The 14,821-nt window shown below is 38.0% G+C and overlaps 1 protein-coding gene across 7 annotated transcripts in view; it reads left to right on the forward strand.

Moving 5' to 3' along the window:
- Positions 1-14,821, forward strand: part of TRAF3 (TNF receptor associated factor 3) — a 69,711-nt gene that overhangs the window by 44,212 nt on the left and 10,678 nt on the right. For all 7 annotated transcript variants that reach the window (XM_058854306.1, XM_058854324.1, XM_058854332.1 and 4 more), the window contains 4 exons: positions 2,146-2,226; positions 4,882-4,956; positions 6,741-6,833; positions 11,262-11,402. In XM_058854306.1, the coding sequence (XP_058710289.1) occupies positions 2,146-2,226; positions 4,882-4,956; positions 6,741-6,833; positions 11,262-11,402 (390 nt within the window). The remainder of the gene's footprint in view (positions 1-2,145; positions 2,227-4,881; positions 4,957-6,740; positions 6,834-11,261; positions 11,403-14,821) is intronic.

Below are 14,821 nucleotides of genomic sequence, written 5' to 3' on the forward strand. Positions count from 1 at the left end.
CTTAGCCTCTTAATGTCTTTTGTTCAACCCATCTAAAAATTTAGGGTTTCTTTTTGTTAAAAACCTATCTTTTCTATCCTCTACATCCTGACAGATAAAGATGGTGCATTGTTAAAATGGAAATTAGTAGTCTGAAATGCCTCTGGATTTTTCTGTGTATAGTCCACAAAGCTACTTGGAAGTGCTTGTCCTGTAAAGTTGCTACTTAGCAGTAGTGTGACATGGATCTGGAAGGACAGCTCTGCTTCATGCCTGGGCTCCTTCCTGAAACCCTGGCCATAAAACAGACCCTGCCAGGGCAACCTGAGCTCTGCCCAGTGCTCTGAAACACAGCTGAGCTGACTGGGACAGCTCTGAGGAAGACCCCAGACATTGTTCCTTGCTCCCTGTCACTGCTCTGGAGCCAGACGTGTTCCTAATGTGGCACTGGCTTTTCTGGGAGCTGTGTTAATATCCTGCCCTGCCCTCATCTGGGCTGGGAGTCCTGCGTGGGGCATCACCTGTGGTTTGTATTGGATTTAGTGTTTGGCTTTATGTGCTCAACTGGGTGAATTTAGACTTGGAGGGAGAGAGTTCTGCCACTGGGGTTACTCTGGTATGTCCTGAAGTCGCTGGAAAGGCTTGCCTTGGCTTCAGTGGGTGGACACTGGGACGTGGAGCAAGGAGGAAAACAGGAGAGAAGTTGCATGTTCCCTTTTTATCATGAACCAAGACTCAGTGTCATGGCCTTTGTCAGATGGTTTGGGTAGGTTAGGGAACAGGGTTAGGGAATTAAATTAGGGAATGAACATCAGAAGGAAGTGTTACTTTTCCAGATTTGTAGTTGGTAAATAACTGAGGAAGTGTGTGGGGAGAATGAGGTTCCTATAGTCACATGGTTGTGTGTGATTCTCCCTTCAGCATGGTTCCAGATGTGTTCAGAATGAGAGACCCAGGTCCAGCTCCTGACTCTGAGCAGGAGTGGTGCTTTGGGACTCTGCTTGTCAGGAGAGCATCACTGCCACCCTGACAGGCTGTTCTGAGCAGAGGCACTGCTCCTGCCTGGGGATGGACTGAAGATGGCTCAGGAGCTGTCCCAGCCCTCTGGCTGAGGAGCAGCTGAGGGTTCCCTGGTTCCTGTCACTGGGACTGTGCCACATCCCAAGTGAACATGTGTGACTGGGAAGTGTGCAGGATTAGATGGGTCACGACAGCGTCTCATGGCCTGCTTTAAAAGGAGGAGTTACACAGTTTCAGATAGGGGCAGATTTATGCCAGAATTCTGATCAATGCCTTTCACATCTTAGAGATCAGATCTCCTTTACATCTTTGTTTTGTTTCAAAAAATAGACCTGGTTACTGGGCAAAAAGAGCATGCTACTTGCTCTTCCCTTTCTAACAGGCATATAAATCTAGAGCTTTGTTTCCTTTGCTTAAGTACCAGAAATGAAGCAGTGTGTTTCAAGTTGAATGGGACGTGTCACTTGACAAGAAACAGATTTTTCATTTTGTTGAGAAAACTGAGAGGAAATGTAAATTCAGTTATCTTGAGCCTGACTTCTTCCCTCACTGGGGTGCTAGGGTTTGACAATTATGCTGAGATACCTGTCATCTGAGTTCAAATTAAAATCCCTGCCCAGCATCATATGTGTAACAGTGAGTCTTAGTATCAGATGCTTGGGAATCAAAATTAGAAAAGAATTGGAAGGGAATATCCGTACATAGGAAAGTGAATGTCTGAGGGTGGGCAGTGTACATTTCTGCCAAACTTTTCCATGCACTATATACCCTTACTAGAAAGGACATCTACACTGCCTTCTCTTAAAGATGCCCAACTTTGTGAGTGACTGTTGGGGATTAAAACTTGACTTTGACTACAGTTTCATTGTTCAAAGTAAAACCAATAAAATGGTAAGCAAATAGATTTGCTTTGCATGGGAAAACACAAGGAAATCCTTGGTTTTGCTTCAGAATACCAGCACCTGCATCAAAGTATAAACTGATGTTTGAGCAATTGCAGTTCTGTAACTGTGAAATTTGGAAATAACGTGGAAAAAATCTTGTGGGATTTTTAATTACTGTAGGATGCTTTTCTTTGCAGGTAAGTCCTCTCTTAATTAAAGACTAAGATCTGATTTGTGGTTTGTTTGCTTTTTTCCTCTGTAGAAACATGAAGATACAGACTGCCCATGTGTCATGGTTTCATGTCCTCATAAATGTAGTGTTAAAACACTCATGAGGAGCGAGGTAAGAAGTCATGCCCAGTGTTGTGCTGAAAAATTAAATAATGTCTGTAGTAAGATCTCGCAAGAATTTTGCCAGAAGCCATTTCCTTGTTAAAATGTGAGATCTAAGGAAAAGCTTTTTCTACCACACAGTTAAGTGTGATAACACTCAAATGATTTTAATGATTTCTTGAAAAACTATTTAAAAAGAAACAATTTCTTAATTTTGAGTCATTATTACACTTGGCTTGTCCAAGATTAGCGCATGTCCTTCCTGCTTTCGTTTTTACTAGCTCTCCCCCTGCCCTTCCCTCGTTTCAGCACCACAGAGCAGCATCTTGGGGTAGTTAGCTTATATTAAAAGAGAAATACAAAATTAAATTTCAGTGCACATTGACAAGAGTTATTAAAGACTACAAAAATCATATAGATGTGTAATTTCAAGGAAAAATTTAAAATTAAATCTATTACATTTTTTGTGAAAAATAGTAACTGATACTTAGAGAAATGATGTAAGAATTAAGGTTGAGTACAATATTCCATCAGTAGATGCAACAATGCATAAAAGTTATTTCTAATGTATAGAAGTTTCCAGTAATATATAGATGAAAAAAATTAAAACGTGGCTTTGAAGAGATCCATGTTCTTGTACATGAAAAGATAAAAGTAGCATCTGTCAAAATTGAGGTACTTAATTTTTCCCTAAAAGTAGAACTTGCCAAGGATAGAGAAGAACTTACTGAAGTCTTCATCACTCAGTAAGCCTCTTTTAAGGAAAGTGAAGTTTCTGATCTGAGGATGAGCTTTTCTCTTTCCTCTGCTACTTACTTCCCAAGCTGGATTAGTACCATTTTTCAGTTGCATTTGTAAATTATTAATTGTGGCAGAGTGCAGAAGGCACATAAGACTCCTGCCAAAGTTTAATGCAGTCTTTCCGTCAACTTAATGAAATACAAAATATATGATAGATACTGTATTTATTAAGAGAAATCGAGCTGTTAAGAAAAGAGAAAATACATATACTGGCCAACTCTACCAGTGCATACTGCCAAGATTAGCTCCTGGTTCTGGAGCACTTTGGCTTAGTCTTAAACCCTGACTTCAGCAGTTACTTTCAGAAGAGGTGTGTCTGAGTGCTTGTAAGAGCTGCACCATTAAAGGCTGGGTTGTTACACACAGAGTCAGAGTGGGGTTTGAAACCATGGGTAGAAACAGAACTTTAAACAGCCCTTTGCCCTGCATCATCTGTTGCTGTATGTTGCTTAATTTTTTTTTCTAATACTGTGAAAATGTATGTATTTCTTGGTTGCATGATTAGGGACAAGAAGTCTAATGCAGAAAATGGGAAAATGCCTGCCTAACAGTTTGAGAAAATTCTGTAGTGTACAAGTGGATATCTTACTGTAGAATAAAAGGCAATTTTCATGTTTAATTCATAACTCGTTGGCAGACTTCTGGTTTTGAGAAGTTGAAAAACGTGGTGTTCTTGTAAAACCTGTTAAACCACATGTCCCTTTCTTTCTTCTTATTTTTTTCTCCACTCCATGTCTTCTGAAATGATACTGTGAATTTCTTCAGGTAGTGTTTAGGACACAATAGCTGTGAATCAGAGATGAGTGACTGATGGCATCTCTGTATGAGATTTTAAAGTCTCTCTTGTCTGTTCCAGAGCTGCACATTCAAAGCAGTGTTGATTCACCACTTCTTTCCAGGGAGGTGGATGAGCTCAGTCATGTGGGGCTTAAGGTGTGGGAATTTCAAATGAGATTCTGCAACCCAAAAGTGGTGCCAGCTGAGAAGCCAGGCTCTGGCTCCTGTCTGCTTTGTGGGAAATACAAACTGCAGACTCTGTTTTTGAAAAGAGAGTCTTTGTTAGGCTGTCCTTTCCAAAAATGTCTCTCTGCTCCAACTTTTAGGCAGTTTGCATCCAGCTGCTGCCATCTGTGCTGCTGCTGTCTATATATATGTATATGCTTTTGTGAATTGGTTTACTATTAAATGAAAAGTGGTCTGTGCTCGTAATTATCCAAGATATTGGACTAAATCTCAATCTGAAAAATGCAGGCATTTTACTAATCAGTTTTAATCCTGTGTACTGCATTTTTTTAAAGTTACTGAACTGTACCTATTCTAAAACTCTTTGTCTGTTTCATGCAGTACTTGTTTAGTCTTTCTGTGTAATTTAACTGTTAAATTTAGGCACGGAGAATTGCATGTTATGTTTTGAAAAGTTGGTTCCTCGTGAAATTAGGATTAGAACAAAATGTATTTTACAGTGAAACTGATCTTAAGACTTGCTCAGAGCACCAGTAAAAAAAAAAAATCACTTTTTGAGAAAAGATTAGTCATTCACTAAAGTCAAATGAAATCAAATAATTGTAGAGTATGTTCTTTCTGTTTGTTTCAGTCTTTTTAAATTGGGTTGCCTATTGAATTAGTCTTTGGTAGAAGTTTCACTGTATACTAAATGTATCACACTGTATACTGTATTGGCATGTGTGTGTGGTTTACATATGTGTATAAACAGAATTAGCACTTGGGATCAGACTGGAGAAAATATACACATGTGTGCTGTATGTTCTGCAAATGGCACACAATACAAACCTGATAACCTCTGCCCTTTATGTTATCATGCAAAGGTCTTTTTGCCAAAACTCACGTTTTTTTCCTATTGCAGTTGAATGCACATTTGTCAGAATGTATTAATGCCCCAAGTACCTGTAGTTTTAAGCGTTATGGCTGCACTTTTCAGGTCAGTATATAACAATTATACTTCCCAATTGATGAAAGTCTGCAAATAGAACCTAATTCATTGACATGAAAGTTCTGGACTTCTCTAGTTTCAATTAAGAAAATCATTCAGTTGCACCAAGTGATTATACAGGAGATGTTTGCATTTGCATTTTAAAAATAAACAACATGAAAAGCCCATACATTCCTGTAATGGTTTGGGAGTTCAGTTATTAGGTGTGTCTCGTTGAAATAGGAATATGACACATTTGAAAAACTTAGCATAAGAGGAAAGTCTCTTTAATTCTTTGGAAAATAGACTAGTTAACTTCAGTTGTTTCTATGAAAGCATTTTCTTGAACTAAGTATGTTTATATTTTCTCTCATTTGTGTGTTTTAATATTTTTAATTGAGGTTACACATAGGTTGGCACACTTAAAACATGTATTTTTATGTGCATTAATATATCTGTGCACACATAGGTATATAATCAAAGCATGAAATGTATGTTTTAAAAAAAGGTTTAGATTTTAATCCTGGCAATCCCTGCAATATTAATAGAAATGAACTCAGACCTCAGAGTTTAGTTTCAGTAGTATTATTCAAGTTTCTTCCAATATTCTGCTTCCCTTACCATAAATCCTGGGAAATTTGAATGCTTATGTAATGAAAATATTAGTCAGGACATTTCAGAAACCACTGGGAGGAAACAATGGCATTTATCTGATAGAATGATTAATTTGTTAGCCCATGGCTATTTAAAGAGACAAGGACTCACAAAGGAGCAACACTTCTCAATAGATGATGTCCTGCAGGTATTTCCAGGTTCTTAAATAATGAGCATTCATCTTTTTAAGTGTTAACAGTAATGCTCTTAGTGGTAGAACTGATCAATGCTGTAACCCTGCCCACTGTTATGTCGTACGTATTGCCATTCATTTTATGTATTTATATGTGTGCATATATGTACATATATCCACATATATATTTTTAGTATTTTATATAGAGTACATACCTTGAGGATCATTCAAACCCTTTCAGTTGCTTTGCAGCACTCTATACCATCAGAGCCAACATACTCTGCATTGCAAAGCACTTACTGAAGTAGGCATAATGCAACATGATACAAAAGAAGTAATGTGGTCTGCATCTTATGTACTCTGTATATAATCTATGTGTGTTCTGTAAACTCTATATAGTGGTTATTTGTAACAGCACTTATAGGTTGTGCAGAGGCAGCAGATCTGAATATCCCAGAACAATCATGGTAACATCTTAAACATGACAAAACAGGCATTGTAGTAACTCTCAGCGTAGTTTATAAAGCTGTCAGTTTCCAGTGATGATAAACTTATCCTTAATATTTGTCTTTAATATTCAACTGAAGGAAAATGTGTTTATGAAGCCGTTCATGAAATAGAACAGAAGTTTTAAATTACAGTTAGTGGAATTTGAAGTTTCAGATTTTATATGACTCAAGGGTTTTATTGTGCTTTGTTTAATTCTAAGCTACACAAAGGACTCTAAAATACAATTCATTTTGTAGATCTTGTTCATCTTTACTGTTTCTGAGTTTTCAAGCACACTGGATGGAGATATGTAGCAGTTGTATAAAACACTTGCTATATTAAATGTATTCCTGATTTTTGTAAGTTCCCCAGTAGATTTCCCTCCTCTCTACAGTTCTGCAACAAGCACCTGTGAACCAAAATATGTAGTGTTGGTTCGATGTCTTTATATACTCTTTCTTTGTAGGTTTAAAAGAAGTGGAATTGGCTAAAATGTATAAATTCTTTGTTGTCACAGGGAACAAACCAACAAATTAAAGCACATGAAGCCAGCTCAGCAGTGCAGCATGTTAACTTATTGAAAGAGTGGAGCAATGCTCTAGAAAATAAGGTATATCTTCTACTCACTTCTAATTTTCATTGACTTCTTTAAATTATATAAAAGTACTGGAAGAAGCGCTTTTTTCCTGTTTCACAGCTGTTCAACATTACAGCTAAAGCACTAGTAGGCTTCAAAAGCAATCAGGCCATTTAGCAGCTCTTTGTGCCTTTGTTATGTAATAAAATGCTGTGAGAAACTTGGCTTCGCAACTCCATGGACAATTTTCCTCATTGATAACTAAAAAACACTTTTTCTTCACATAAATAAACAGTCCAGTATTATATTTCCTTTCTGAGCTGCCTTCTTACAGAACAGAGTTCAGAAAGCCATGGCAACACTATGAGCTGTATCTTTATCACCTCATCATTTTTCCTGACATGACTTCAGAAGTGTGTGATAAACTGGTTTTATTTCTTTTTGTTCTTGCTCTCCAAACTTAAAGACCTGCACAGGTTAATTAAATTAAATATGCTGTGACTCATGGGCATGATGATGTCTGCTTTAGTGCTAGACCAGCATGCAGTTCATGTTGCAATGTTTCCTTGGGACTCCAGGTTTTTAAGTTTTTGGGATTTGGGAGATGCTGGGAGTTGTATCAGCTATGATCTTGTGAATAAGCTTGAATAACTTTACCATGTGTTCTGTGAATAAAATCCAGGGCTTTGATTTAAAAAATGCAAAACTTCAGAACAAATTACTGTTTTCTTAAATCCTTTTGAAAAAGTTTTACATAGACATCAGACTGATGTTTCTGTGTTTTTAGGGGAAAGAAGATCCCATAATTACCAAAGTACTCTACAAATGCAGGCACAAGAGTCAGGAGCCCCTTCAGGCTTTTCTCAAATGAGTTCACAAGTAGCAATTCCAGTGTAAGCTCAGTGGCACTTAGGATGTGATTTCTGTCATCTCAGAGCTTGAAAGATCACAAGCTAGAGTTTAGCAAACTGTCTAGGAAGCACTTTCCTGTCTTGGCCTACAGACTTGGGTCTCCAGCAAGGTCATGCAGCTGCAGGAAGTGTCATTTTAAAGCAGACATTAACTGGAACAGCGTAATATGTCTTGTGCCCCCAGCAGGTTTGTTCCTGAACTGCTTGGTTTTGAGCTTGAAGCCTCTTCAGCAAGCCATTGACCCTGGGTGAGGTCTAAAACTGGGTTTTTTAGATAGAATTTTTTTACATGGGTAGATAGGTCTTAGTTTGATGATCCATAACATTACTTAAGTTCGCTTTTGCATGTGAAACTTTGTCAGTGGAGAAACTTTACATTTTTCGGTTTTGAGAGATACAGATTCATATCCTTAGTTCGTTTTTCATTAGTCTGATTAAAACTACACAATTTATTTCACATCATAGGAAAAAACCCACGTTCCCTGTAACTTGCAGAATAGATCATGGTCTGCCTTTTGTCAGTGTCCTGAGAGGTGCTTTGTCATTTAAAAAATGCCCCGCAGTTCTATGTTTGTCTCTTACAGACCTTAGAGACTATACACTTTACTACTGTTTTATGTTTGACTTTTGTTTCAATTTTCATTTAGGACATAACTGCTTATCATCGTATGTCCATTTTTTTTTCTTTTTATTTCCTGCTTTGTAGACTTCTTCCTATTCATAATAAAGAGTTGAATCACTGGAAATCCCAAGCCAGTGCCAAGTTACCAGAATAGCTAACCACATGTCATATGTCAGTGACTTTATTCTAGGGAAGGGTTACAAAATGATTTGTAACTTCATTGCTGTGCCCTTCTTTGAGGAAAAAATTAATCAATGCGCTGAAGAACAGCAGTGCAAAGTCAACTTGGCTGATGGGTATCTCAGAGATCTTAGCCCTCCTGAAGTCAGTGGAAGTCTTCTTAGTTTGTATAGTGTCAAGATTTCATTTGGGATTCTCTCTGTGGTGCATCTGCAGGGGAAAGGAGAAATTGTCATCTCCCAGTCACCACATTCTTTAACAGTGCATGTGGAGTAGGCAAAGTGGAAATCTTCAGAGCTGCAAAGCTTGTGCTAAGTTAGGAGTTTGGTATTGGTGGCAAAGAGTAGTAAGAGAAGGTCAGATGTAAAATCTTGAATCAACTTTGTGGGGGGGAATTAAAATTCTGTGCTTTTTTCCCCTCTGTGATGGTGTTCTACAGACTGAACTCCCACAGTTTTGTAATGTTGGAAATAATCACTTAAACGTAATTTTGTGGCTTCATCACATTCTTACAGAAAACTGGTATCAACTGTTTTTTTCTTTTTAATATGAGACTTAAATATGGGACCTGTTTGAATACAGTTTCTTGTGGCATAATGTTTTTTCCATTCTTTTTTAGTAAGCAACAATAAACAGCAGCTTAATTTGCAAAATTGCTGAATAAGAGCATGCTTTTTCCTAGGAATATTTCAAATATGCCAACTAAGTAAAGGAAGATTATGTAATTTGTAATTAGATGCTGTGTTTCCTTTACCCTTTTTTACACTAAAGTTCCAAAGACTTATGCTGAAACTATAATTGGGAAACTATTTAGTGTTAATTTATTTATTTTTTTAAAATTCACAAATCAGAGCCAAACTACAGTTGCTGACTTAGTAATGACAGTTCTATATGATTAAGGACTGCAGGACATAATTCTGCTTTTCTTGTATTCTGTAAAGCTACGTGGAAAATCTCAGTACAATACAGGCCCACATTTTATAACTTATATAAAAATGGAAATGCAATACTTAGTGACCCAGAGCATAACTGCCTTGTGATGGGGAGGCCTGGGGAGGAAACAGTGAGAAAAGGGAAATGTAAAGATCACAATTAACTAAAGAACTCTGATTCATTAAGGAAATGGAGGATGCAAACAAAATGAAGCTTCTGCCCAGCAAATCTTAAATATCTGGGAGGCAGAGGTACAGGTTTAAATATAAGCTTGTTCTTGAAAATTTTTTCTAGTACCTAGGCATGCATTCCTTCAGCCTCAATATTGCTTCTCTCTCTGCACTGACAAACTTGGCTTTGTCTCATTTCTGTTAAGCTTCTTTTGCCAATTTTTCCATGTATAAAGTGCAGAACCAACCTATGTGTGTATATGCACACATACTGTACTGTAGTGAAAAGTAGATATCCACACATACATTATTGTATCTCTGTATTTTTGGTCCCCTGCCTAATGAACTCGCTGAATGCCTGTGGGCTTTGGCAGTCCTTTGTCTAGTTTGGGCTGGTTCAGAGATTTGAGATTAATTACCTTGTCAAACAGACTGGGTTCTGTTAGGAATGCAGTGACACATAAGGGATTTGGTGATGGTGTCTGATTGGAGGGCACTTAGGGGGATGCAGTATAGCAGTGGCACCCACATCAGAGGTGAAGATGGCTTAACCTCAAACTAATACCTGTAATAGAGGCCAGGGAAAATTTTTTTGACAACCAAGTAATTGGTCTTGATGTGAAACATTTATCAAGAATTTTTTGGGTCTGAAATGGTGCTGCATCATATCTGTATAAAGATCTTTCTGTGGAATAGTCAGGGCATGTCCAAACATCATCTTGTGCCAAGTGTTTGTTTTCTACGTTTTCGCTGCTGAATGATCTTGCCTGGGGAAAACTACATTTCTCAATAAAGTAATGCACCACCACTAAGCAGCCCCCTTCTCCAAAGCACATTAATGAACAAGCACTAAGCAGTGTGACAGAAAATATTTACTGTATTACTTTCATCCCCAAGGAGATATATAATACAGTATTCTTTTAACAAGTCTCATGTTTTAAAAACAGAATGAGTCACTAATGAATAAATTCATAAAATGTCAGTTCAGAGAGAGAGTAGAATTCACAGCCTGTAGTTCTTTGGTCTTTGCTATTAGTAGGCACCATTGGATTGTCCTTCAAATGCATGGATCCCTTCTGTATTCACTTATTCAAGAGTTTTCATTGCCATCACTTTCTTTTAAGTCAAATCAATCCCATGCAGATGTTTTTCCTTAAATTTGCTATAGATCAGGACAGATTGGCATAGGTGAAGAAGATTACTGTTCCCTGATCCAACCAGCTCAGTTTGTTTCTGGTGTCCCTTCTGTGCAGGGCTCAAGTTCATAATGCCAATTTAGAAGTTAGAATTAGGTTGTTCCAAACTCCAAGCAACTCCCAAGTCAGTTGGTGGAAACCAGGAAACCAAGCCATTAAACCAGAAGTGAATAAAGAAAATGTTACATTTAGACACAAATTCTTTGCTGGGTTTCTGTCCCATCTGCATTTTCTTAAGCCAAAGTTGTACGAATGCTAAATATTGGAAGTGCAAAAATAGCTATCAGAAGGTTGGGGTTTGTTTATTTGTTTGTTTGTTTATTTGCCAGACATGGAGAGAGATTTTATGAGGATCTTATCCCTTTCATGTGCTTGAGATAGTTTTAAACTAACAAAGTTACAGGTACTTTAATAAACTTTGGCAGGAGTAATTGTAGAATTTTTTCCAGGTGGCCTTGCTCCAGAATGAAAGTTTGGAAAAGAACAAGAGTATACAAACTTTACATAATCAGATTTGTAGCTTTGAAATAGAAATTGAAAGACAGAAGGAAATGCTGCGGAATAATGAATCTAAAATACTTCATTTACAGGTAAGAAATATAGAATCTCCCCATTAAAGCAGAAATGGTATTAGCTTCTGTTCTTTGCCTTTATACTTGTGAAGTGAGGTGTCTAGTTAAAAAGTGGGGGGGAGAGATTTTACATTGTTAGAGAGCCATTCTGTTGGTTTTTTTCTTCTGGTTTGTTGTGTTTAACTGGGTAAGATACTTCACTAAAACCCTTCAGTTGCCTAGCCCATGTTAAAACAAACAAAAAAAACAAAACCCAAACTCTTTAAAAAGGAAAAAGGTGGAAAACAAAATAGAAATCTTAAATGCAGAATAATCATACTTTTTTTTTTACTTGGAAAAAAAGTACTTAAGGCAGTCCTGCTGAAGGGCAACATTAGCACCTTAAAATTGTCAAGTATTATGTATATTTCTTTTTTACTTGCTGGTATTAAAAATATATATATGAATCCTGAGTGACATCAGTCTGGTGTGGATTTAATTTAAACATAGCATAATGCATTGAATACACTTTTTGAAATTCCACATTTCTGTTGTCCTTCTGAGGAAAATTTATCTAGTTATTCCTTTGCTCATAGGTCTGAGTTTCATGTTCTGTGTTTCGAATGCTTGGCCACAAGCCAGCATGAAACTAGAAATCCTCTGGATGCCCTGGCATGGTGGTTATCCCAGGCTGAAATTCCTTGCTCTGTATTCACAGCTGACTTGGAATGTGGGAATTTGTATTAGCTTGCATGTTAGTAACCACAGTTAGAGAAGCCTCAGGAGATATTTAGCAAGCAGTTGTGGAGGTATCATTTACACATTTGTGTGGTATGTCTGCTGCTGGAATATCAGATACCTGTTGTAGCATCCACCTTAAAGGAATGTAAATAAAATTATCTTTTTCACTCTCTATTCACTTCACGTATAAACTGCAAATGTTAATAAGAAAGATAACAATATCCAAACCACTGTGTGGCTAAAATTCAAAGGGTGGCACATTCAGGAGTTCAGAGCCTGGAGACCCTTGATGGTGGTTTATAAGGAAACCTTCAAGTTTGGCAGCTGCAGCATTTTTCCTTATAGCAGTAATTTCTTTCCATGGCCTGCCCACTTAGTAACCAGCTCAGCCTGCCTTAGTCATTGTTACTTGTCTGATGATAGTCTGGGATATGGCTGCCTGCTTGCAATATTGCATTCTGACACTGGGGAGCTAATCCTTGTATGTACTGATATTGCTGATTGAATCTACCAGGAGGTAAGTTAATTTGTAAGCCTGGAGTTCTTACACATGCTGTCTCAATGGCCAGCAATGAGAGTGGAAATGAAAAAACCACAGAGCAGAGTTTTTCATTATTGTCTTAAATGACAGACTGCAATATCTTTTTCCTCGAGCTGTAAGTGTTAGCAAAATCAATTTTCAAATGGATGGTTTAGGAAAAAAGAAAACCCCAAACCACTACAAAGCAGCAGATTCCAACAGGTGGCTTTGTGGTGGTAATAAGCACTGGAGAAAATGTTTTGCTCTTTTTTCTTTTTCTTTTTTTTCCTTTTTTTTTCCTCTCTTCTTTTTTTATTTTTTTTCCTCCTACTCTTTAGTTCCTCTTGCCAGTTATTTCAATTTAGTTATTTCAAACCAAACTGTACTTCAAAGGTATTTCCACCTGATTCCTTCCACTTAGCAGAATTTCCTGGTTCAGTCTGATTAGTAAGGGTATCCTGGAAACACACCTCCATTAATTTTTTCCTGGACAACTTGATCAGCCTCCTTCTGTTGCCCAGCAGGAGTGGAAGGAATGAGTTACCTTCTGTGAGCCGTTCTTTGCTGGCTTGTGTTGAGCAGCCGTGGTTCCACGGTGTAGCCACAGATACTGCACTAAGCAGTTCAGATCTCGGCAAGGTGTGTTTGCTTAGTCCTCCAAGAGCTACAAATGCTACTGGTGTCCAGTACAGTCCCAGTATTGGCTGCCAGGTGACATTTTTTGGCTGGGGAGTGGCAGCAGTGTCACTGAGCATCATCTGCTCTGTGAGGGGTGACACAACCGGTGTAAATGCATCAAGGGAGTCTGGGCACTGGCAGGAACCTCAGCCTAGAGAGGCTTTGTTTTCAGATGAGTTTTCTACATATTAGTCTCTAGGGTTAAAGTGTTTTTACCGAGGGGGTGTGATACTTTTTTTGGCTGCTGTCAGAACTTTCACATGCAGTGTCCAGCCTTTCATATGGAAATGAAAGCATGTGAGTAAGCCCATTGTAAGGGGAGTGGGGACATGAGGTACTGAGGGACAAAAGAAACAGTGGCCTACAGGAACATAAAATGATTTGATGAGTAATATGTTCCTTCAGAGAAGGACACGTGATTTCTTTTCCAAGTCAAGCAGTACCTTTTCTAGTCTGTTCTTCAGCTTTTCAGTTTCGCCCTATCAGTTGCAATGGAAAGGTCATTACAGCTCTTCAATTCCTCGTGACATTTTCTGAAATTCTTTTACTAAGTATAGTGCTAAAATTATGGAAGTTGTTAGAAATACTAAACAAAACCCTATATATGAAGATCAACATCAAAAGGAGCTCACAATGGTTTGCCAAGCACATAACTCGGGATTAATGATCCAGAGAGGTCATTGCTAGAGCAAAAAGTGCATGCAGAAAATTGATATCTACTTGAAAATTTATGAGTACAGTGTGAGACATCTGTGTGCTTTCTGATGGAATAATTAGAGTGAAAATCTCCACTGCTGCATTAAATTCAGATTTAGTACATCAGTATCTCCCAGCAGGAGGGAGGTTGAATCCCTGTAGGGTAAAAAGATAGAGATCCCACTGCTTTTTAAAAATTAAATAGAAGACTTATTTCTGATTATTTTATACCTCTTGAATTCTCATGTCAAGGTACAGTAGATAAAAATGATACACATTTGCCAATGTGAAGCAGAAACAGCTAAACCAGAATTGGTTATGCATGTACAAAGGTGGAATGTTGCACAGGTTGATGGAGAGAAGTGGGTCCCTAATAACAACTTTGGGTAAACTTCTCCCAAGAGAACGACTTACAATTCTTCTGCATGTTTAACACCTCCCCAGTTCATGTAAAAATGTGATAATTTATTTTGTTTGATGCTGTGTTAACCCAAAGAGGTGCAAGCTGTGAGGCACTGTGCAAACACCAGCCATGTTACTGTTCCTGCCTTGAAGAGTTCATGTTTGGTATGAGTAAAGGAAAAATACCAGACTTGGGCATATTTTGAGTTACTTTTGCACATTAACTGTGAACTAGTGGCCAAATCCTTTGGCTCTGCTCTCACAACACGCATTCAGGCCGTGCTGGGGTATGTCTCCATATCTATGTGTATATATATATATAGATATAGATATGGCTAACAGCCCTTCCCTGCTCTATTGTCTGATTACCATCAGCCCAAGTGAGGGGCTGTGACTGTGTTGGTAGGTGGTGTTTTGTAAG

The sequence above is a fragment of the Poecile atricapillus genome, chromosome 1, assembly GCF_030490865.1.
Source record: "Poecile atricapillus isolate bPoeAtr1 chromosome 1, bPoeAtr1.hap1, whole genome shotgun sequence".
NCBI classification, from domain to species: domain Eukaryota; kingdom Metazoa; phylum Chordata; class Aves; order Passeriformes; family Paridae; genus Poecile; species Poecile atricapillus.